We start from the raw sequence: 22,765 nt of genomic DNA on the forward strand, positions 1-22,765 counted from the left end.
TAGGAAATGAACAGAAACGATCAAGCCATATTCTTTCGTTTCAAATGAAATACAATCGAACAAATACCGTGTCCAAATATTTACATTTTTATTTCGTATTTTCCAAGTATGCAGTCACAGAAAGGTTTTTTAAACCCACCACATTGCACAGTACGCAGCACTGAGACGAGACCTAATCAGCATTGACAGACAGCGTCGTCACATCGGTGGCACAAGGTCGTCTGTGTGGAGCCGTATGGATTTTTGGAGAAGCTTCGGTAACGATCACTTCGTGGGACGAAAGCAATGCGATTAGTGGCTCCGGTTTGATCCATGCGTGGAAGATAAGGCTCATTTATTTTTTTTATCAAAAAAAGGCTAATTAAAAGTTAATTTTGTCAATCACGGGGGACAAAACAAACAAATTTCCGTTTACTCGTTCTCACTCGTTCTGCTGATGAAGACCATGGGACGAGGTCAAAAGCACCCGAGGAAGAGAGCGAGTGGAGAAAAGCTTAATGCAGTTTATAAGAGAAACGTTAATCGTCAGTTACTTGTTCTGTAAAACCAGCACTTAATTATCAAATCAACAGCAAATGTCTTAAAGTTGTCTCAATTCAACTAATGAATTCATTGACATCATGTTTTTGCACTTTTGAAGAGCTTGATTCAAACTGTGAAAGATTAATAAAATAAGATTTCAGTGGCGGGTCAAATACCAAATATTTGTATCTCCGAAATGAGCCGGACCGCGTTGAAGGAGAGAACCTGAAGTGGAGAATAAATAGAACACGTTTGACACGTGACGGTGCTACGGTGATGAGGGTGCGATACCTAAAAGTGTCTTCTCTTGAAAAAGTGACTTCCTGTTGGATCCACAGTTCTTAACCAAAGGCTTCATAGTGGGGCCATAAAAAAAAAGAAGAAGAAAAAAGCAGAGTACAAAAATACATAACTATGCAAGACAGGAACTATTCAAAGAGTCTTTGTGAATACTGCGAGCTGCGCTCAGCTCTGTGCTGTTGTTTGGCCGGCAGCAGAGACGGAGGGGGGGGGGGGTTCTGTGGGGGGGGGGGCAATCAACATACGACAGCGGCGGCGGCGGCATTCAGAGTGAGCGGGACAGCTGATGTGCGGCGTTTCAAACGTGTGTAACAACTTTGCTCCGGGAGAGAGCGAGGTGACGCGAGGGGGTGAGGGGGGCAGGATGGGGGACGAGGGGGGGGGGGGCTCAGATGGCGTAGTCGTCGTCCTGAGCGGCGGGGCTGAAGGCGGAGCTCCGCAGGGCGTCCAGGCAGTTGACGAGGATGAGCGTGCCGGTCAGGTGCTTCCAGCGCCTGGTGATGGGGTTCTTCATCTTGTCCAGGCCCAGGTGCAGCTCCTGGATCACGTCCCTGTAGCTGTCGCCGATCTGAGCGGCCCACGTGACCAGGAAGTCGTACGCCGGCTTCCACATGGCCTGCGGACGGAGGGAGAGAGAGAGAGAGAGAGAGAGAGAGAGAGAGGGGGGACAAGCATCAGCCGACAGTCGGGGCGCGTCCGGTCGCTTTGAAATGAATGAATGAATGAATGAATGAACGGGACGCACCTCGCTGTCCACCACCCCGCTCTTGTCGCGATGCGGCGCCTCGTAAGCGTCCATCTGCTGGCGCGAGACCTTGACGAGCCTCTCGGCGAGCTCCCTCCAGCGCCCCGCCACCTCCACGGCCGTGGTCAGGAGGACGAAGTCCATGACCAGCCGGGCCACCAGGCCCTGGCAGTCCATCTTCAACAAGGCCTGCGGTCGGAGGGACGCGAGAGGACTTAAGACCCGGATCAATAACACAGAGAAAGCCTGATATAATTATGAGCTCTGAGCGGGGAATCAGTGGGCTGAGAGAGGGGACAACGTGGACTCCACGGAGCAGAACTTTCACTAAAACCACCAATAAATGTACATGTGCAGGTTTGCTTCCCCCTGAATGGATCCTTTTGTGTGAGTTCGCACAGCGTGGCCTCCACAATCCCGCTGCAAATCTCAGCTTTGTGCATTTTTCAGATGCTTTCTGGTGGAAATAGAACTAAGAGCCTCGTGTTGCTTTCCGTAAGGACGCTGGATGGATTTATGTCACATCCGGACTGAGTGGAGGGGGGGGGGGGAAGAACAAGAGCCTGGTGACCAACGGCGACACACAAAACGACACACAAAACGACACACGACAGCACGCAACAAGATCAAAGACTTAAGCGTTCTCCAGCATCTCCTCGGGCGGCAGATTTAGCGGTTGTCTGTCCTCGGGGGGCGGGGGCGGCCATCAGGAAACGGCGAGGGTCGGTTTAAATCGCCACTAATCGCCTCGCTTTTCCCACTCTGCACCAAGGTTTCCGATCAACGACTCCCAGCCTTCGGGTTCGGGCGAAGCCGAAGCCAAATCTCCCCCCCCCCCACCCCCCGTTTGTTTGGCTCTTACTGGCGTGGACGGGAGCCCCACGGCCTCCGTCACCTGGCCGCCTCCATCAGGACTAAAGCCCGCTCCCGCAGCGCCTCACTGGGGATTTGCAAATACAAATGTGATGAATGCAAATACACAGTGTTTAACACAAAGTTTCCACTCGCCACATTTACACACACACACACACACACACACACACACACACACTCTATCATGTATCTGTATACAACTAAAATGTATCCCTCTGGGCTTAAAGCATTTTAAGTAATAGTCCATGATTATATGTTTAAGAAAGTGAAAACTAAATATAGAAACAAATATTTATTTTTTAGCTTTTTGTAATGTCCACGATTTCCAAATGTCCTCATTATTTAGGTTTTAAAATGCACAGGTCCTCAGACCGTACACAGAGAAACACACACACACACACACACAAAGATGCCACTGGGACGCTGCCTTTGACTTGCAGACTCAACAGAGGGAGGTGGATTTAAAGCTCCAGTTTGGGCTTCAGCTCCGTGTGCAGGAATGTGTGGAACGACAGGATATGAGGGGGGGTGGGGGGGGGGTGAGGAATGCAGATGCCATGCTCCGGCAGCCTCTCTCTCCCCCTGATACGAGACCAGAAGAGAAGAAGGAGTCGGTGGGGAAACCAGTCTCCCCCCCCCTTCTCTAAAGGCCCCCCTCAGCCTTTATCTAACCACTGTTGAGTTGATCCTGTTTGTTTCTCTTCCAGGTCTCTGAGAGGCAGAAACCGCCCCCCCGAGCGGCCTGCAAACCAGTAGAAAGTGGTGCGTACTGGAGTTCTGGACGTTTTGTGAAGGTTCGCTCTGCCATCTGGTCTCTGGCTGGAAGTCTTTGATGGCGAGACACGCCGACACCAGCAGAGGAATTAAGTGCTGAGCTGGCCCTTTTTATTAAATGTCAACTGGTCACGTAATGGGTCAGATGTGTGTGTGTGTGTGTGTGGTGCCCCCCCCCCCCCCCCCACCCCAATCCCTCCCCACCCGCCGCTGCATGAATTATAGACTTGTCAAAGCGAGAAGAAAATTCCTGCAGACATATTTTCAGAGATAACGTTGATGGTGGAAACCACGCAGGCGCTTCAATCCTAACACACACACACGCACACACACACACACACACACAGTCGCTCCCTGCTTTCACATCCAAAGAAAACAGCAGAACTGAACCCTTGGTACAGGCAGCCTTCAGCTTTCTGATGAATGATTTGTTTCTTCTGTTGTCCTGTTTCAGGTTTTCCTCTCACTCAATCTCTCCACTTCAATCTCACCTTGATTATTTTTCTATCCCATCTTCATTTTCCATTTGACTTCCCCCACGTTTCCCAGTTTGCAGCCTCCAGACTCCATCTTAGCGGCGCTGTGGCTTTGCAATTTCGTTCCTTTTGCAATTTCCAACCTGCGTTGTTTTTTTTCTATTTTTTTGTTTTTTGTTTTCAACCTTTTCTCTGCAAACAACTCTGCAAACCCGGGGGGGGGGCTGCTGGGAGAGGTCAAAGGCCGTGGGTGCTGCTTTCGGGCGTTTCATAAACCGGCTCCACAGGGAGAACGATCTGTTGTCCACTTAATTACTCCGTAAGCAGCCGGTGGAGGAGGAGAAGGCCAGAGACGGTGGTGGGAAGAAAAAGAAGAAGAAAAAAAAACTAAAATCCAGATTTGTGTACGGAGCCGGAGAGCCAATCACAGCCAGCGGGGCCTGGCTTGCTGCTCCATTTTCCCCTCCTCCAGGGATAGGGTGTTGTTATTATTCCACGGCTCTAACCTGCCACACTGGCCTCACGGAGAAGAAACTCCGGAGGGTCGGGCGCTCGGCCCGCAGAGCTTTATGTAAATGAAAATCCCCCCCCCGAGACACCCCCCCCGCGGGGTTCCGCCCGCGTGGTCTCACGTTGAAACCCGGCGTGTTGGCGACAAGAGGAGGAAGAGCGGCAGGAAGGAGGATGAGGAGGAGGGTTCCTCTCCCAGTAAAGCAGACCAAAGCGAGAGAGGAGCTCATGTTCATAGTGAGGCACAAAGGCTCAAATAAGGGCACCAGGTTTTCGGCCTCATCAAATAGCTCCCTCCAAACCACAGACACCCCGGTTGGCGTTTTTTTTTTTGCATGTTTCAATTTTTTGGGGGGAAAATCCCTAAAGATATCAGCTTCAGCTTGGGACAGAAGGAGGGAGGCAGGGCTCATTTCACAGGGCTGGTCGTCCCCTTCAGTAAAATGAGGTGAGGGAACCCCGAGGAGCACCGGCACCAAGTGTCCCTGAGATCACACCCCCGACTCCGGACCGCTCCGACTCCCGACACTCGACACAGTGGAATCAAGACCACGGTTTTCGTTGGCATCTTTTTCGTCTTATCATACGCTCTGAAGCAGATGTTTGATTCCACATTCAGCTTGCTGCAGAGCAACGTGAACGATTAGAAATGTTGTCTGTGTCCAACATTCGACTGCCTTTGGCTGTTTTCGTTACAACAACCCCCCCCCCGGGGGAGATTCCTGTCTCTGGAGCAGCTAAATGCTCCACTTTGTTCACCAGCGAGTCCTAAACTGTGTCTGTGTGCTGTTTCCCCCGAAGTGATGCTACAAGTCCAAACCACATTCCTCCACGGGGCACATTTAAAAACAATTAGCGTTGACTCAAGTGCTGAAGACCACGAGTCGAGGCACCGTTACGCTCCCCAGGGAGGAGATCGTTTTCTCATACGAGTCTGACAGCTTTCGCATTGCAAAGAGTCATGTGATCCATTTGAAATATTTCACGCAGCCAAAGTCATTACTCTGGCACGATAAATTTAAGCACCTCTTCATCAGAGGGCTCCCCCCCCCCCCCCCCCGCGCCAGAACAACCAGAACGTAAGACGGCTCACGCGCCTAATCGAGCACGACTGCCTCAAAGACAAGCAAAGACAATAATTGAAGATTTCCTCCATAAAACAACCAAAATCCATAAAACCAACTCCAAGCCATCGCAATCAATAACGTAATGAGGCTGAAGCTGCAATTATGCATCTGCTGAGACACAGCAGATCCATCTCGTCCGATCGGCTGGAGACACATGTGGAATCTCTACATGGGGGGGGGGGGGGGCTCCAGGGATCCGCTGACTAGTCAAAACAGCTGTGTAGTGCGGACTTGCATTAGAGCAGGAGAAAGTCCTCCTTTAAAGTGACTACGAGGATCGTTTGACTGGTCTCGGAGAACACAGACGCCTCTTAACGCTCGAGTGTGTGGGTCCGTATCCGTGTGTGTTGTGTTATGTGACGCTGTTCATGCAGAACAATCTGAACAAACGGCGTTCTGCGTCTACGGCTGTTTGAAGGTGGTCAGTGCAGGGCACCTTGGTTATTAACAACGCATTCCTCCTGATGGGTATTAATCAATCCAATCAGTTGTGTAGGAGATCCACGTTTAGACATTTGACAGCGCGACTGCGAACGCTCATCTGAGCCGGAGGGGGTCGGGGGGTGAAGGGGGATTACGGGAAGTCGTACTGACTGCAGGCGCCGGCCGGTCCACCGCCGGAGCTTCTGTTTAGCTTCCCAACAATGAGGCCGGAAACATCTGCCGGCCTGAGATCCAGAAGACACAAACCTGGATCCTTTCCATCCAACAACAACAACAACAACACAACCGGAGATGTACAGAAAAGGCAGATAAATAAAGAACCTAATGTAACTGTTGTGTAGTTGTGGTACAGTGCTTTAAATAATTAAACAAATTGAAAAAAAAAAAAACTCTAAAAGCGCAACAATGCGGTGCGATAAAAGCGGCGAGTCATCATTCAGACACCGACCATACATCTCAATCTGCGCTGCGGAGATTCCCGCTGTGGACCTCGGGCTCGTAGCCCGCCGCTGGGTGTTGATCACCATCAGCAAACGTCCCTCACCGCCGCCTGGAGCTAAACGGCGCTACCTCCTGCAGAGCCCCAACAGTTCACCTCACATGTCTCTCTCCCGCCTTATCGGACACATCATCTGATGTATTCAACCAGCTCAAACCACAATGGCTGAACCCGGCCCGGGAGGCACGACGACACAAATGAAAGAAATGAATCCTTGCAGCGGAGATGTGTGGGTTCATGCGCTGCCGAAGGTCCCTTTCTGTACCGAGCATCAAAGCAGAGCACAGTCTGGCACAAAGAGAGGGGCCGCGGTGCTTTTCATTCGGCTTTCTTTCTTCTATAAATAAGACTTCCGTCCACGTCAGAGGACGCGCGGATCAATGGGAGATTTTCTTCGGCGACTCGAGGAAAAAAAAAAAAAAAGAGAGAGACGAGGATTTCATCTGACAGTCTTTTCGGGCTTTGCTCCAAAGGCCCCACGCACACGCAACAGGATCCACTCTGCAGGCGAGGTCAGGTGTGTGCGCGTGGAACAAACGGCGCGCCTGTGCCCGTTAAACAGAGAGTTTGCGCCATCGCTGCGTGCTTTGTCCCAACAGTGAGCAGTGTTTTAGGTGTAATCCTGGAAGAAGAAACAGTAAAAACAGACCTATATTCAGAGACAAATTGCACGGAGCTCCCTGGAAGGCCATGTTTTCAGCCACCACCTTCTATTATGTTCTCCTCCATGCTGCAGTTTCTCTGTCTATAAATGGTTCTAAATAGCGTTTACAACCTCATGTAAATTACAGAGTATCTGCTCCGTGTCACCGCAGCTGTAGTACATCCGTGACCTCTGACAGAGACTCCCAGCAGGACCATGTGCTGGTGGAGAAACTACGTCGGGGAGACCGAAACGTAGCACTATTTCAACCACGCACAGAGGCATTAAACAGAAAAATATTTAGGATGATAAGGTTTATGTTGCATTGAGCCGTTGGTGGGAATCAGGCTGGATGTGGTGGTGCTGCTTGGTGCGCTCAGACATCTCAGCGTGAAAATCGCGACCCGCACCCCCCCGGGGGGGCGACAGTGAAGATCCACATTTCCCGTGACAGTAGACGCACAACAAAGTGCCGGAGAGAGTTGTTTTGTACACATGCAGCTAACACAGCTCTGCACTTTGAAGAAACGCTAAAAAAATAAATAAGCAGGCTTCTTGGTGTGCTGCAGACACATCGGTTCTTTTGCCAGAAAGTGAAATGTCTGACTTAGCTTAAAGATAAGCGTCTGATTAATTAATCCTCGGGACGCACGGATGCCGATATTGAGCCGATTCTCAATTTAATTAAATTCACTTCTGTGTTTCCATACAATAGTTAATTTACTGTTTAACATTTGTCCAAATGGTTGCTGCATAAACATTTAAAAAATCATTTAATTGCTACTGACGTACCAGGCTTCTGTTGTGAATTTATAATTTAAGTTATTATAATGAAAATGTCATGAATCTATATATTCATTTGTTACATTTTGTTGCTACAAAGTAAGAGAGGAGATGTTTGAAGAATGTTCCCAGTCTCTCCCCCATCAGTGAAGCATGAGCCCTATCAGTTTAACGCTGGTGTGACTGTGAAACCCAAAGCCCAGGGGTCAGTACCAGGGATGAAAAGGTTTGAGCTTGTTAAAGCAGAACACTTTGTGGAAAAACACACTCTATCATTGCAAGAAGAAGTGTTTTACTGTGCATTTTTAGAGATGCTCTGTAACAAAGAAGGACATTGTTACTCAACGTGGTCCAGTGGTGCCATCTCTAAAATGCTTTTGCACTTAAACAGTACGGGTCTGTGTCTTTAAGTTCAACCCGGTCCCGAGGGTTATGATTATCATGCGCATGAAGATAGAAAATTAAAGTAGCCTGAGCGATCAATGTATAAGATCAGCGTACTGTACGAGCACAGTGACAAGGTATTCTTTTGCAATCCACAGCTCCTCAGGTCCCGATTAGACGTCAATGCCCGCACAGCAGTTATCGACTGCACTCCCAGCGGAATCAACAGCCTGGACCAAAGCCCCCGGCCCAAAGCCTAAAGCCTAAAGCCTAAAGCAGCTGTGGGCAGATAACCGGAGAAAGGAAGAATTGTTCTCTGAGGGAGAAATGTCCTCCCAGGAGAACGCAGACACAAACACATGACCATTTAATTTGCCGCATGAGAAACAAAAGACTCAACTGAGACATAAAACATTTTGTGAATTTGCGTTCGTCCAAATCAACAAATCGGGGGAAAAAAATGCTTAGTCACCCCAGCAGAGGGGCACGCCGAGGTGGTGACTTACCGTCAGGAGTTCTTTCTGGAAGGACTTTCGCTCTTTGCTCTCGGCGTTGTTGCAGTCCTCCTTCAGCCTCTCCAGAACCGATGCGACCCTCTCGGGTTCGCTGTCCAGCTCTGCGCGGCAGAAATGGGTCAACGGCAGGTTGCCGTATCCCAGAGAGTCGGCGAACGCCCGCCAGTTGCCGATGTTCTCCATCAGTATAGTTCTTACGGAGGCGTAGATGTACGTGAGGAATTTGCAGGGCTTCAGTATCTGCTCCAGTAGCAACGATGTCGTAAGGTCGGGCCCGTTGAAGTAAATGGGCTTGACTTTGCCAACCACCAGCACATTCTTTGCATGGACAAATCCCATCTTGCCCTGGTAATATCCAATGTACCACTCTTTTGTCCACAGCTGACCCTTCAGCCTGATCCTCTCCTCACTCAACAGGGCTACAAAGTCTCCCTTCTTGTACTCCAGCAAGTACTGATTTTTCGTCTGTCGAATGACAGTTTTGATTAATTTTCCAAACTTCAGGTTGTTTATTCTCTGGTCCTGAAAAACCGGGTACTTGGTTGCGATGGCGAGAGGAGACAAGACTATCTTGCCCACTTCCTTCTTCTTCAGGAAGCGCCTTTGCACCGAGGTCTTTGGGCCTGCTTTCGGGGGCGGGGTTGGCGTCTGGACACAAAACTGAGCCAGGATACAATCTTGGTCGTCTTTGACCTGGATCCTTAATGTGAAATCGGAAACATCGTCCGTGTTGCGCGATGCAATGATGTAGACAATCCGGCTGACTTTGCCCAGTTTGACCTGGAAGCCCCGGACCACTCTGGCCTGTTCGCTAACCTTCACCTCGTAGTTGGCCATGTTGGAGTAGACTCCAACGCGCAGGTCCTGGGGTTTGGACAGGACGAACTGGTGTTTACCCCAGAGCTGCAGCACTACTGACGGAGCAGACTGGGACTGTTTGCCCACCTCACTCACCAACAACGTCTTTGGGGCGCAGTCGTGGCCAAACATAGCCACGACTGTCTTGAAGGACGGGTGAATGTGTTTTGGACCGTATACCCCTAAGGTAATCTTTTTAACCACATGCTCCCAAACTGTGGAGTCTGGGGACAGGGACCGGGACTGAGCCACGACACACACGTACATGCATGGTTCCAGGTTGTCCAAACACACCTGGACTGTGTCCCCATACATGTACGCCTGAGGAATCGGGGTGTAAGGTCCCTCTTTACAATCACTCCGGACACACAAGACTTCCGTCGTCTCCCTGCTCTCCATTTTCACCACGACAGACACCTTCATGTCCAGGGTGACGTTGGTTTTGGTCTCCATGTTGCTGAGTTTGATCTCCACCACGGGGCTGACGGTGGTGCAGCGGTCGTTGTTCAGCTCCAGCGGGGGGTCGAGCAGAGCTTTGATGGAGATCTGCTGGGTGTCCCCCGGGGCCACGTGGCCTTCGGGTACGTGTACGCTGATGTTGGTGTCCGGGAGCTGGACGGCCCCTCCCGAGCTGTCCAGCCGACAGACGATGTTGGTCTCCACCGGCTGCGTTTGACCCCACCCCGGGTTTTGCCCCAGCGAGTCCAGGTCGTGGCAGGACCTGGCGAGCTTGCGGTGGCTGAGCCACGCCGTCCGGAAGTCCTCCCTGCTCTGGAACTGCTCCGGCGCAGGTGCTTTCAGGCCCCCGAAGAAACTGGAGGACGCCGCGGGGGCGTCGGACTCAGCCTGCAGAATGGACAGCTCGGACAGACTGTAGGACCGCTTGCTTCGGAAAAACGGGTTGTCCCTGCGCAGCGCCTGCCCCACGCCCGCAGTGGGACTGAGAGGGTTAAAAGCCCCGTTGCCGAAGCCGTTGCTGCTGGTGGAGTTGTGCACCGATGTGGCGAGCGAATCAAACAGGAGGAGGTCAACTGATTTCTCATTACTGTTCTGATCAAGTGAGCTCTGAGGACCTTTGTTTAAGAAAGGGTTTGTCGAGGTATGGGTTGTTGCAAAAGGATTTCCATTTTGGAAGATGGTTGGTTTCAGAATCACTCCTGCCCACTCCCCGAGAAGGTCCGTTTCCTTGGCCGCCTCTTCGGGACAGTCTCCCACAGTGTCAATCATCCCGCTGTCGCTGAAGGACGAGTCTCTGAAGTTGATAGGCTCCACGTACGCTGCCGGGATGTAACCCATCTCCGTGTTGTTGTGGGCGTACCACCACTCTCCGCCTGTCGAGTCCAGAACGTAGAGGCGGTCCCCTTTGCAGAACTTGAGGGTGGTGAAGCTGGACGGGCAGTAGTCCTTAATGGCGACCACTTCCCTGGCAGCACCGAAGGAGGCGGAGGCGTCCAGTCTTAAGGCACTGGGAGAAGGCACTGCAAGGAAACAGAAAACAAGGTCAAGTGGCCTCTAAATAAAGCCTTGAGTTTAATACGAGCAATGTGTGGGTTGCGGGGTGTGGTCATATTGAGTTGGTTCATTTCAGCGTCCCTGGATCGGATCCACGGGTGAGGGGGCGTATCGGCATGCAGTGGTGTCTACCACAGTTACACAACATTTCAAATCCTAGACTTGGGGCTTAAATAGATATTTAACTCCTGCACAAATGAAAACATGCAAAACATGCATGGAAAGACTTCAACACAGACACAGGCTTCTCCTGTGACTCCTCGATGCTTCAACTATGAACAGCTGACCTTTGACATCGTTGAGGCTGGCTTCTGACACTCCTTCACTGAGATCGATGAGCGTCCCCTCGGACTTGCAGCGCGGGAGGGGGGCGTTGTTGGAGGTGGCGGCTCTGATTCGGTGGGCGGCCATGCTCGCAGCGGTCACGGGATCAAGCTACTCGAGTGGTCAATTTGGGAGGGTCTAAGGTTGGGTGTCAACGGGCACCCATGATCTCTGAAAGACACAGAAAATATTGAGTTATGTAACGTGCATGAAGAAAATCCACGTTTTAGTTTTTTTCTTTGCTGGTTATTTATCATCTCTTGTGAAATGTCTCTTGTTGACCACGCTCATCACGCTTCCTTTTAATTCAGAGGGTTTTTATGCTTATGAGCTTTTTGTACGGCGCAAATCAACAGAAACTAAGCCGTAAACGCCAGTGCAAAGTGGATACATACGTGGGTGATTAAAGGCTTCTAAATAACTTTGATCCTCCAGGCTCCTCTCGGGCAGAAAAAACAGACCAACAGGAGACTTGGTAAATCAATAGAAATAGAATTACAAATGATTTTGGCTGACTCGCTCCTCGACGACACATGTTTTGTACAATCATCAGCTTACACTACTCAGTACTGAGTGAAATTATTATTTAGAAGTATCCAATTAATTACTTAATCAGTTTTCAAAGCTATTAGGAAACACTGTGTGCCAGATATGATTAAGGAAACGGGTCTGAAGGTCTTAAATTAGTGGCTCGGTGACCTTCAGACGCTGATGAACTCCTGTGGCCGGAAGAATCACTGCTTTATTGAAAAAGGAAAAACAGGAAACTCGCTCACGCAGCTTATTTAAATGACACATTTAAAGCTCTCAACTGACACTTATACTCAGAGGAGAATTAATGAAAGCGTGTAATGCAACTCAACAGCACAAATGCAGGCGAAAACACAGTTTTGCTGAATATTTGTTTTAAGTAGTGTCATTAAAATGTTGTAGATGTCATTGTAATAAATGGTCCCTCTTTTCTCTCGCATGGAAACGTTAGAATCAGCGTGTTCTTCAGTGAGCACCTTGCAAAGGTTTGAAAACAAACCCAGAAGAGGTGGAAGTTAAGCCTCGCGAACACCGTGTCCTTCAGTCCCTTTAAAACTGCTTCTTTTACACGCCGTTACCCACAAATATTAACGCTAAATTAAATATAACATGGAGGGCTGCAAGCTGCGGATGTGGGTCAGTGGAACGCGCTGGGGTTCTGGGACACCGGGCCGTTTCACTTCCATCCATAATTGATCGGGTGCGACAGAAAAAAAACACAACACCGGACTACAAAACTGCTCCAGATGCCTGATATTCTTGTGTTTACGCAATATCCCGTTGTCGATACCTTTGTCAGTCTGTGATACAAACTCCTTTCGGTGGAGAGTCGGATGTCCCGACTTGGCTGAACTGACACGGGACACGTTACGGGGGACGAGAGATAAGGGCCTTCATCCAGCCGACATGTTATGAGAAGCACAGGCGTATCACATTGGCGATGTGACACGCTGTGATACTTTTTGTACCGTGATATGATCGTTACCATCACATAGTTGTATTTGCTTCTAAGACTCTGTGTCCAGCAGCAGAACAAGACGTCCCCCGTGTCTACAACTCCCCGCTGTTACTCAGGACCTCAGAGGACTTCTGCTAAGCTTTTGGAAAACGCTAATCGCCCGTTGGCTGATGCTGATTTATTTTTCCGATGCATGAAACCTGCAGCGTCGGCTCCTCTGCATTTTGTGACTCGACGTACAAATATACGCGTCTCGCGAGAGAGGCCTTCCCACATCCCCACATCTCCACACCCCCCCCACGTGAGGAAATACAAAACCATTTGGTGGTGCAGATTTGAGCTTTTATGCCTTTGAGCGTTGACAGCTCGGTACACGAATCAACCATCAGATTCCATCCCAAAGGTCAGCGTGCTCCGCTTCCTCTGCGGCGTGACGACGTCTGGAGCTCGTCTCTTTGTGTGAGGGGGGGGGGGGGGGTTTGGGGTAAACACTGGGTGGTCCGCAGGCGGGAGCAGCTATCCAAACTGGACACACGGCACTGTTTAACTCGCACCACAGAACAATGCTGGGGGGGGGGTCTGCCAGCGTGTAAATCTGAGAAAGAACAACAGGAGAACTGTGTCATGCAAATGAGCACACGTTGCCTGGTGAGGCCGTAAAGAGGCTCAGCCAGGCTCTCTGCTAGGGCCGCCCCCCCCCCCCCGCGACCCCTCCTCGACTCCTCTAATAAGGTTTCTGCAGAGTTTAACGGCTCGGCCTTTCACAAAGACTTTCATTAGGTGTGGTGTTAACAGCTAACACTATTTCATGTGTCTCATCAAGGGGGGGGGGGGGGGGATGGAAAAGTCCCGGGGCTGTGATGGCGGTACTTTCCTCAGACGCTAGGCAACATAGAAACAAGATGTAATGGTTTACACTGCGGATGTAAGCTCACTTTTGGAGGCTGAAAAAAGGGATAAAAGATAAAAGATTAAGTTCCATCTGTATTTTCTCATCTGTTATACTATGCCTCAGTCAGATAGCTGAGGACATTACATTATAATCACGTCCGCCCTTCTCCGACCTCCGCTGTCTTTCTCCCGTCCGGGGCGCTGAGGGGGGGGGCGGGGCATCGGGAGAGGCGGCGCGCTGACCCCGGTGAGGCCCAGTCAGCCGGTTCACAGTTCACAGCGGCGACCGAGCGAGATCAGGCCGTCTCTATGAAGCTGTCAACCATCACCACTGCTTTTATTCAGCGGTGCACTTCCTGTAGGGGGAGGAGGGTGGGGGGGGGGGGGGGGGGGGGTCCCATGGAAAAGCCTGTTGCCAAGTGTTTTTTATTAGAGATTCATCGGCAAGAACCAAAGCTTCTTCGAGCAGCTGATCGGGTACAGAACCTACAAACAAACTGGTTTCAGGGTATACAGATAGTTACTTTATTATGGCTATAAGCCATTAATGAGGCCCGGGTCTGTAAAGCTGGGCAGCGGACAAGGTCAAAGACACTTCAACTTCCCACTGCAGCAGTAAAAAGCATCCTGATGCCCCCCCCCCCCCCCTTTACTCCCTAGGCCGAGGCTCCGCTGCGGGTTTCAGGATGACTGCTCCTGAGCAGGAAGTGGCTGAGGAGGAAATGCCTTTGTGATGAGAGGGGGGGGGTTGCTGTCCCCGTTTCCCTCAGAGCACCGCCTTCCACGCATTGTTCTCGTACGCTCACTCCAGGAGGATGCTCAATGCTCAGGACTCAACGGGGGAAAAGTGTCTGATTCCATTCTGGTAGAGGATCATCTCCACACAGGAAGTGACGGAACTTGCAGAATAAAATGAGATCTGAACTCCTCAGCATGTAAAACTAAGACACTCCATTGTGAATGTTGCTGAAGCAGTGCATCTTGGGCACGGTGATTCCCCTTTTGGCTTTCTAGCCGCTCGCCGCTTTCATAATTAAAAGCACCAGAAGCGTTCATGTGCACTCAAACTGCCATCGAGGGGTCTTTTTGCTTCAGTTCCTCATGCACAGAGGACGTAATTATGAACTATTGTCAAAAAGACAATGTAACATTGTAAAGAGGAAAAAACTAATTCCTCCTCTGACAAACAAAAGCTAAACACAAGACACGCTATTGTGGTTTTTCGTATTAGCGTGTGTGAAAAGAAGAAGAGTCAGATGTTCAGCAATGGAACCTGACATGACGTGTCACATGGTGATTAGGAGTCTGTTAAGCGTCTTGCACTATAATTAGAGCACCCGAATAGTCTGATCCCAGCGTTTCCATTACCATTGCCTCCCATTAAGTCCACGCAGCACACCACTGTATACTATGCCATAGGGCTAGGCCCATAGTGGTGACAAGCGCTGAAGGAAAGTGGTGTTGGATACTTTCTAAGTAAGAAACACTCTACAAGCTAAAAGTATTGTTTTCTGAAATGCAGATGTGTTTGTTCTAATGAAAGGTAGCTGACAACAGGTCTGTGATTAAAATGACCTGCTTGAATCGGATTTTTTTGTTTTTTTTTAACCACACAGAGCCGACGGGGTTCCGTCCCTGGCTAAAGGGAGGGGGGGGGGGGGGGGGGGTTCATCAGCTGCGCTCGCAGGCCTCGAATCAGCTCCGATAACGAGAGGAGGCCAGATGCGGGGTTCCCAGGCAGAGGCTCGGGGGACAAAGCCATGAGGACACGTGGCCGCTCGCTGCAGAAACATCAAACATCGAAACCGCTACGTGCTGCCACATGTGTGCACCGGGTGGGGGGGGGGGGGCGTCAAAAAATGTAAACAACACGCGAGGAAGAGAGCGAGAGCGGAGAGGCCGAACAAAAATGTGCTATTTCTTTTTCAATGCTGGTGCATTCTGAAGAAGAAATACATCACCTGTGGAGACTCTGCTCTCTGTTCTCCTTTTCCTCCTCTGCACGACTGCTGTTTAACATAACATTCATTCAGACATCAGAGACGTGCAACGAACAACAGGCCACAAGACACAGGACTTGTAGGTCCTGGTGTAGTTTCAGAGTTTCAGTAGTTAATGCAACGTAAGTCCCCTAAGTAACGTGTAGTGTAACAACTGGTTAGAAAGGAGCTTATTATATTGAGTTGAAACATTTGGGCGGTGAGTCAAGAGGAAACACTTATACACACACACATGTATATCTACGGACAGATGTTCTGCATCATCGGCGATGATCCAAACGGACCACGGTGGAGCGGCTGCGGGGATGAAATTAGTCGGAATGCGAGGAATGTCGAGCTCCAAATGCAATTCGAGCGAGGGAGGAGCCGGCGAAGGAAGAAACGTGCCGCTCTTCTGACAGCAGGAGAACGTCACTGTCATTCTGGGCTTTTATCAGGAGAAAGTCACGGGGGGGGGGGGGGGCTGCTTGCGTTGTTGCCAGTGACGAACAATGGCTTTAAACTAACATCCCTATCCACCCTGTCGCACACACTACCAGACACACACACACAGCAGGGCGTGCTGCTCCTGAGCAGGAGAGCGGCGTTGGCCCTGAAGGGAGGCGCCACACCGCCCCGTCCCGAACGCACAAACACAGCGTTACGATTTGTTCAGCGATTAAAATAAAGCCGGCGCTTTTGTTGCCGTTAAGAGAAACGACGTTGTTTCCCTACGTTACTAGCGGGCTACATAGAAACGAATTAGCGACACGAGATTAGCCACATAATGGGACTCGCGCGCACACACACACACACGCACGCACGCACACACAGCGGCTTACGGGCCCTGTTCGTTAAACTGAGCGTGCAGCTTGATGTTCCGGTTGGAAAAACAGATGCAGGACAGAGCGCTAAAGGTGGTGCACCTCTGCTCCGTAGCAGGTGGAGGCGGCTCGGAGGCTCCTGTCGGGGATGAAGGGGACGAAGAGGACGAAGGAGCGGGGCCAAAGGCCGAACTCCAGGATGACTCAAGCCTGGTGTGAATGGCCGGCTTCAGTTCCTACGCTGACGAGGGGGCAGAATGACGGGGGGGTGGGTGGGGGTGAGGGCGTACCAGCTGCCTGCTGGATGCCAAGTACAGCCGTGCCTTCCCTGTCATAACAACCCTGTCGTAATCAGCTGGAGCTGCGCAGCGACACCAGAAAAAGCACGTTCACCCCAGAGGGGGGGGGGGGGGCAGGGTTCTTATCTAGAATCACATGCATTCATTCAGACAATGAAGTTCATTCAGGTCCAACTGTAACTCGGGTCCTCAGCGATGAAGTAGGTTTTGTTCAGCGAGTGATAAAACCTCTAGAAACTATATTCTGAGCTTCAGTTTCACACAAACCGCTTAAACGTTTAAAAAAAACGATCGAGTCGTCCTTATTGCAATCAACCGGGCCGATGTTTTGTTTTGTACGTCCAGAGTCGCTCTCATCATCGCTTTGATGCTAACGATGTCTGGCCGGTGGAACGCTGGAATGAACCCAGCCGTTGGAATTTAAGCATGTCATTCAACAGTGAATGCATCTACCACATATTGTGTGTGAAACTCTTCCTCTTTGTTGTACATCCTCTTCCTCTTTGTTGTTCTCCAAAAACTATTAAAAACACATCGATGAGCAACACGTTGCTTCGTGACCACATGTTCGGGGCGGGAATCTATTCTATAGCCGGAATAAGTAGTGCAGTGGTGCTCCTATCCCTGCCGTCTCTTATATATAACCACAAGGCCCCCGCATAGGTAACAAATTGACAAAACAGCTGAACAGGATGTAAAAAAAAGGGTATGTAGGGAAGGTGTGTAGGTAGAAAAAATGTCAATAAACAAAAAAACCATTCAAAATAAGAAGTTCCTGCGTGGGTAATGTAGCACTCATCTGTTCTATAACTACGGTACACGGCTGTAAAATATTTAAAAAGACAGCAGCCTTTAATCAATCTAGGCCATCACCATCACAGCTGACATTCGTTATTTCAAACTCGATTATTTATATTATATTTATGAAACAAGAGAGCCCTGCATGTGTAATCACTCCTCGTGTGATTGTTTTTTAATGAAAATATAAATGAATCATTCGACATAACAACCTGCATTGAGGAATGAACTCAATGTTTTCTTGTTAAATCTACCGTTGCGCCCCCCCCTCTGCGTTCCTCCACACTCAGTGTTTGTGTTCGGAGTCAAATTGGCTTCTTGCGTGTGAACCTGTAGACTGGAGTGAGTCACGCTCACACGGGCCTCCGGAGACGTGCACCACGTTTCAACCGTCTGCTGGCGGCGCAGCGCGAGACGCAGTCACGCACCGTTCCAAATGGAAACGATATTATATTGTACAACAGCCGACACCACTGTGGGTAGTTGTGGGTCAAATCAGATCTACGGGGGGGAAGTGACCACTGTTTTACTTTTAGCATCGTGAAATGCAACAATCAACTTGCATACAGTGGGTGCTGCTAGCTTAGTAATTTAGGGCCTTAATAGATGTAGCAAACAACTGCTGCTGTAATGTAACAGAGTGATGTACCGGGAAGGGGGGGGGTGGGGGGGGCAGAAAATGACGTGATGTTGCCGTGGTTTGCACCGTTAGCACCGCTAGCAGCTAGCCGCCTGCTCAGCTTGTCCCCTAAACAATGCTCTGGATTTGGAATTTAGCATCTTTGGTGTGTAGTGTCCATTATCTTCAAGTACAAGTGAAGTCACTAAGAGGAAATGAAAACTGAAACGGGTCCGGCCTCCACCGCACAAGACGTTAATCCCAGTTCCGCTACATTATGTAAAACCAGTATATTTTAAGGTGACACCCAAACTGAACTAACCTGAAATATTCATATTAAACGTTCACTGCACAGGGAAACTATGCAAATCAAATGAAGAAAGTTGAGAAAAGAAGTCTGTAATTACAAAAAAAAGTTCAGATAAGGTTTCATATGTACTTTTGCCTTTGTTTGCTGTGACTAATAATCTGTTAAAAACACTGGATTGGATCCGGTTAAACGCATCCAGTGGGTCGTGTGAAACATTACTATAATGAATAGAAATGATGAGTCAGGATTAGTAAAAACATAAGAAAAAGAGAAAACCCAGGATGCCGCTGTGAGATACTGTGTGGGGAGCAGCAGGTGGGCTTAGGGAATAGGAAGTGTCAAGAACGGTGCTGGAGCAGGCGGAAGCAGGACTCAAATGCAGAGGTTCTCGAACAACGTGCTCTTTAATCTTGACAAGAAAACAATAACGTGCTCCAACGGCAAGGGACACATGGACATGGACAATGACGCGACAAAGGACAACTGGCACACAGGGCTTAAATACACAAGGGAGGTGCAGGTGATTGGACACAGGTGGAATCAATCACGCAATCACAAGACAAGGCAGGAAGTGAAGTTAACCCAGGACCACAAGAGACATGAAACTTCAAACTAAAACAGGAAGCGAAGCCAAACCGTGACAGAACCCCCCCCTCAAGGACCGAATTCCAGACGGTCCTAAAGGGGAGCAGAACCGGAAAAAATCAGACAAGGGGAGGGAGGGTGGGGACCCGACAGCTAAGGTCCGGCGGCCTGCCGGGGCGGCGGCCAGGCGTGGGGTGCTCAGGGGGTCTGCCGGGTCGGCGACCGGGCCTCGGGGTCTCGGGGGGTCTGCCGGGTCGGCGGCCGGGCCTCGGGGTCTCGGGGGTTCTGCCGGGTCGGCGGCCGGGCCTCGGGGTCTCGGGGGGTCTGCCGGGTTGGCGGCCGGGCCTCCGGGTCTCGGGGGGTCTGCCGGGTTGGCGGCCGGGCCTCCGGGTCTCGGGGGGTCTGCCGGGTCGGCGGCCGGGCCTCCGGGTCTCGGGGGGTCTGCCGGGTCGGCGGCCGGGCCTCAGGGTCTCGGGGGGTCTGCCGGGCCGGCGGCCGGGCCTCAGGGTCTCGGGGGGTCTGCCGGGTCGGCGGCCGTGCGTCGTGGCGGGGGGCGCCGAGCAGTGCGGCTCCGGCGTCGTCGTGGCTTGGGGCGCCGAGCTGTGCGGCTCCGGCGTCGTCGTGGCGGGGGGCGCCGAGCAGTGCGGCTCCGGCGTCGTCGTGGCGGGGGGCGCCGAGCTGTGCGGCTGCGGCGTCGTCGTGGAGGGGGGCGCCGAGCAGTGCGGCTCCGGCGTCGTCGTGGAGGGGGGCGCCGAGCAGTGCGGCTCCGGCGTCGTCGTGGCGGGGGGCGCCGAGCAGTGCGGCGGCCCAACCCCTGACCCCACCCCCCCCTCAAGGGCCGGATCCCAGACGGCCCCCAGGGGTGGGGGGGAGAGGACCAAGGGATGGGAGGGAGGGGGCACGATCAGGGGCCGTGGGGACGGGCCAGGAGACTGGACTCTGGGGGCCGGAACGGGCGGAGACTGGACTCTGGGGGCCGGAACGGGCGGAGACTGGACTCTGGGGGCCGGAACGGGCGGAGACTGGACTCTGGGGGCCGGAACGGGCGGAGACTGGACTCTGGGGGCCGGAACGGGCGGAGACTGGACTCTGGGGGCCGGAACGGGCGGAGACTGGACTCTGGGGGCCGGAACGGGCGGAGACTGGACTCTGGGGGCCGGAACGGGCGGAGACTGGACTCTGGGGGCCGGAACGGGCGGAGACTGGACTCTGGGGGCCGGAACGGGCGGAGACTGGACTCTGGGGGCCGGAACGGGCGGAGACTGGACTCTGGGGGCCGGAACGGGCGGAGACTGGACTCTGGGGGCCGGAACGGGCGGAGACTGGACTCTGGGGGCCGGAACGGGCGGAGACTGGACTCTGGGGGCCGGAACGGGCGGAGACGGGAGTCTTGGGGCCCGCTCAGGCTGGAACGGGCGTCTTGGGGCCCGCTCAGGCTGGAACGGGCGTCTTGGGGCCCGCTCAGGCTGAAACGGGCGTCTTGGGGCCCGCTCAGGCTGAAACGGGCGTCTTGGGGCCCGCTCAGGCTGGAACGGATATCTGGGGGCCGAGTCGGGAGCCGGGACTGCGGGGGTTCGTCGGCTCCTTCTCCTCGGATTGAGGAGGTCCCGGAGCCTGAAGCATTCCTCCTGGTAGCTCCTGGGGCCAACAACGACATTAGTCTTCCATTGAAAAAATGGGCTTCTTACGTCGAGGTAGTCAGGCCCCAGGTCGCTCCAGGAGTCCGCTGGCATGCCGGTGTTTCGCCGGGCAGCCTGCTGCATGCTCCGTGGTCCCCCAAACGCAAGGCGAGTTCCCAAATATTTATCATTAGGGTAAAACCCTGCTGAGTCCTTCCTTGGTCGCGTCATTCTGTCACGAACGGCTGGTGCAGGTTGAAGGCAGGCAGGCAGGCAGGACTCAGACGCAGGGTCTTCCGACAAAGTGCTATTTATTCAACAAAAACTCAAGCAGAACGTGCACCAACGAGGACTGACATGGACAATGACGCGACAAAGGAAAACTGGCACACAGGGCTTAAATACACAAGGGAGGTGCAGGTGATTGGACACAGGTGGAATCAATCACGCAATCACAAGACAAGGCAGGAAGTGAAGTTAACCCAGGACCACAAGAGACATGAAACTTCAAACTAAAACAGGAAGCGAAGCCAAACCGTGACAGGAAGGAAGGAATCAGGTGTCCCTGCGAGGAAACACACGGCTGAGGGATTAGAAACGATAAGAAATAAATATTATCATTAATCGTTTCGTCACAATAAGCACGATGATGGTCGAGAAAGTCCCGTTATTTCAAGGTGACGCTTTGGAATATACACTCAACCTAGTTTTAGTCTGTGTTGATGCATGTTGGGGGATACAAACCAACGGTATTACATAGTAAATGATCTTATTTAGGCTGCAGTAAATTATCTTGGTTATCCATAAATTCACAGTTCACTGTAGATTACTGTAATGTCTGTTCTAACTACAAACAGATTCAATTATTGCGTCGTCTTCCATTTCCATCACGCCCTCCTGGCTAAAACACGAGCCAGTGTTCAGGTGATTAACACGATGATGTCAAATGTGCTCTCGAAATCAGCCGTGTTAGTCATTTAATGCCATGGCAACCAGTCCCCCCAAATAAAAGTCCCACTCCAGCGACAGACAGACAGGCAGACAGACAGGCAGACCGCCGTGTCCATCTCAACGGGGAGACTTAATGGAGCGTTATAACGCAGCTACAGCGGAAAAAAGGGGGGGGGGGCATTCCGCGCAGCTTCTTGCGGGGCTTTAGTTATTTTTTTGTTCTTCTTTTTTTTTGTTGCTTCAATGTAGCAAAGAACCGCGGCAACAGTCGCGTCTGAGGATGTTCTGCAGGTACGACACGGTTACCACAGACAGAACAGAACAGAGAGAAAGAGCCGAACCGCCGAAGTGTGGAAACACTCGAGACCCAAAACAGAGAGACACCGTCCGTCGGGCCACTTTGTTGCGGCTCAACCGTCGTTTTCTCAGCGGAATGTCGCGCGCACTTTAGCGGCAGCTCGCGCGGTGAAAAGTTGCAGCTGCTTTTTTTTTTGGGGGGGGGGGGGCTGACAAACCGTCGCTCCCAGGTGGAACGTCTCTCTCTCACACGGGAGAGCACTTTCTCCCCCCCCCCGTGTGTGTTTAAACTGCAGTGAGGTGAACGAGAAACGAGCGGCTCACCTGGCGGAGATGAAGTCCCGTTTGGTCCCGTGGAGGAGTAACCCCCCCCCTCCCGCCCCCCCCAAAAAAAGAAGAAGAAAAAAAAAAAAAAAAAAGCCCCGATAACGGCGGAGCAGGCGCTGTTTCCGATCGAGCTCTCCCGGTGCTGCTGGACGTGTGCGCGGCTCCACCGTGTTCTCCTGGAGGGAAGCGGCTCTCCGGCTGATGTCACCGGGAAGGGGAGGGGCCTCGCCGAGGGAGGGGAGCGGGGGGTGAGGGGGCTGTGGAGAGGGGGCGGGCGGGGGGGGGGCGCGTTTCCACAAGGACCGTGATGTCACTTCACTCGCTCAAATTATTATTATAATTAATATTATTAGTGGTGAAAGCATTCCTTGCCTGGTTGTACTTTTTTACTATTTTTTATAAATAGTAAATAGTTAGTTAGTTAGTTCCTAATTAAGATTTAACCAAAAAAATATATATAGATACAGATTTCTTACCTCTGATGTCTC

At 51.6% G+C, this 22,765-nt stretch overlaps 1 protein-coding gene across 1 annotated transcript; it reads right to left on the minus strand.

The window, feature by feature from the left end:
* Positions 1 to 1,052: 1,052 nt before the first annotated feature.
* LOC119229038 (SH3 domain-binding protein 4) lies at positions 1,053 to 22,333 on the minus strand. Its single transcript, XM_037489123.2, has 5 exons — positions 22,275 to 22,333; positions 11,253 to 11,460; positions 8,587 to 10,931; positions 1,568 to 1,756; positions 1,053 to 1,438 (listed from the first exon to the last, which is right to left on the minus strand). The coding sequence occupies exons 2-5, from the start codon at positions 11,374 to 11,376 to the stop codon at positions 1,211 to 1,213; spliced, it is 2,886 nt and encodes a 961-aa protein (XP_037345020.2). The 5' UTR covers positions 11,377 to 11,460; positions 22,275 to 22,333; the 3' UTR covers positions 1,053 to 1,210.
* Positions 22,334 to 22,765: the final 432 nt, after the last annotated feature.

This window comes from Pungitius pungitius, chromosome 10, assembly GCF_949316345.1.
Source record: "Pungitius pungitius chromosome 10, fPunPun2.1, whole genome shotgun sequence".
In the NCBI taxonomy this organism is placed as follows: domain Eukaryota; kingdom Metazoa; phylum Chordata; class Actinopteri; order Perciformes; family Gasterosteidae; genus Pungitius; species Pungitius pungitius.

Excerpts from the sequence above, each read along its gene's own strand:
- LOC119229038 (XM_037489123.2), bottom strand. The coding sequence starts at position 11,376 with ATGGCCGCCCACCGAATCAGAGCCGCCACCTCCAACAACGCCCCCCTC. Across the intron at positions 1,757-8,586 it reads TCCAGAAAGAACTCCTGACG|GCCTTGTTGAAGATGGACTG; the intron begins GTAAGTCACCAC and ends CTCCGACCGCAG. Across the intron at positions 1,439-1,567 it reads GCGGGGTGGTGGACAGCGAG|GCCATGTGGAAGCCGGCGTA; the intron begins GTGCGTCCCGTT and ends CTCCGTCCGCAG.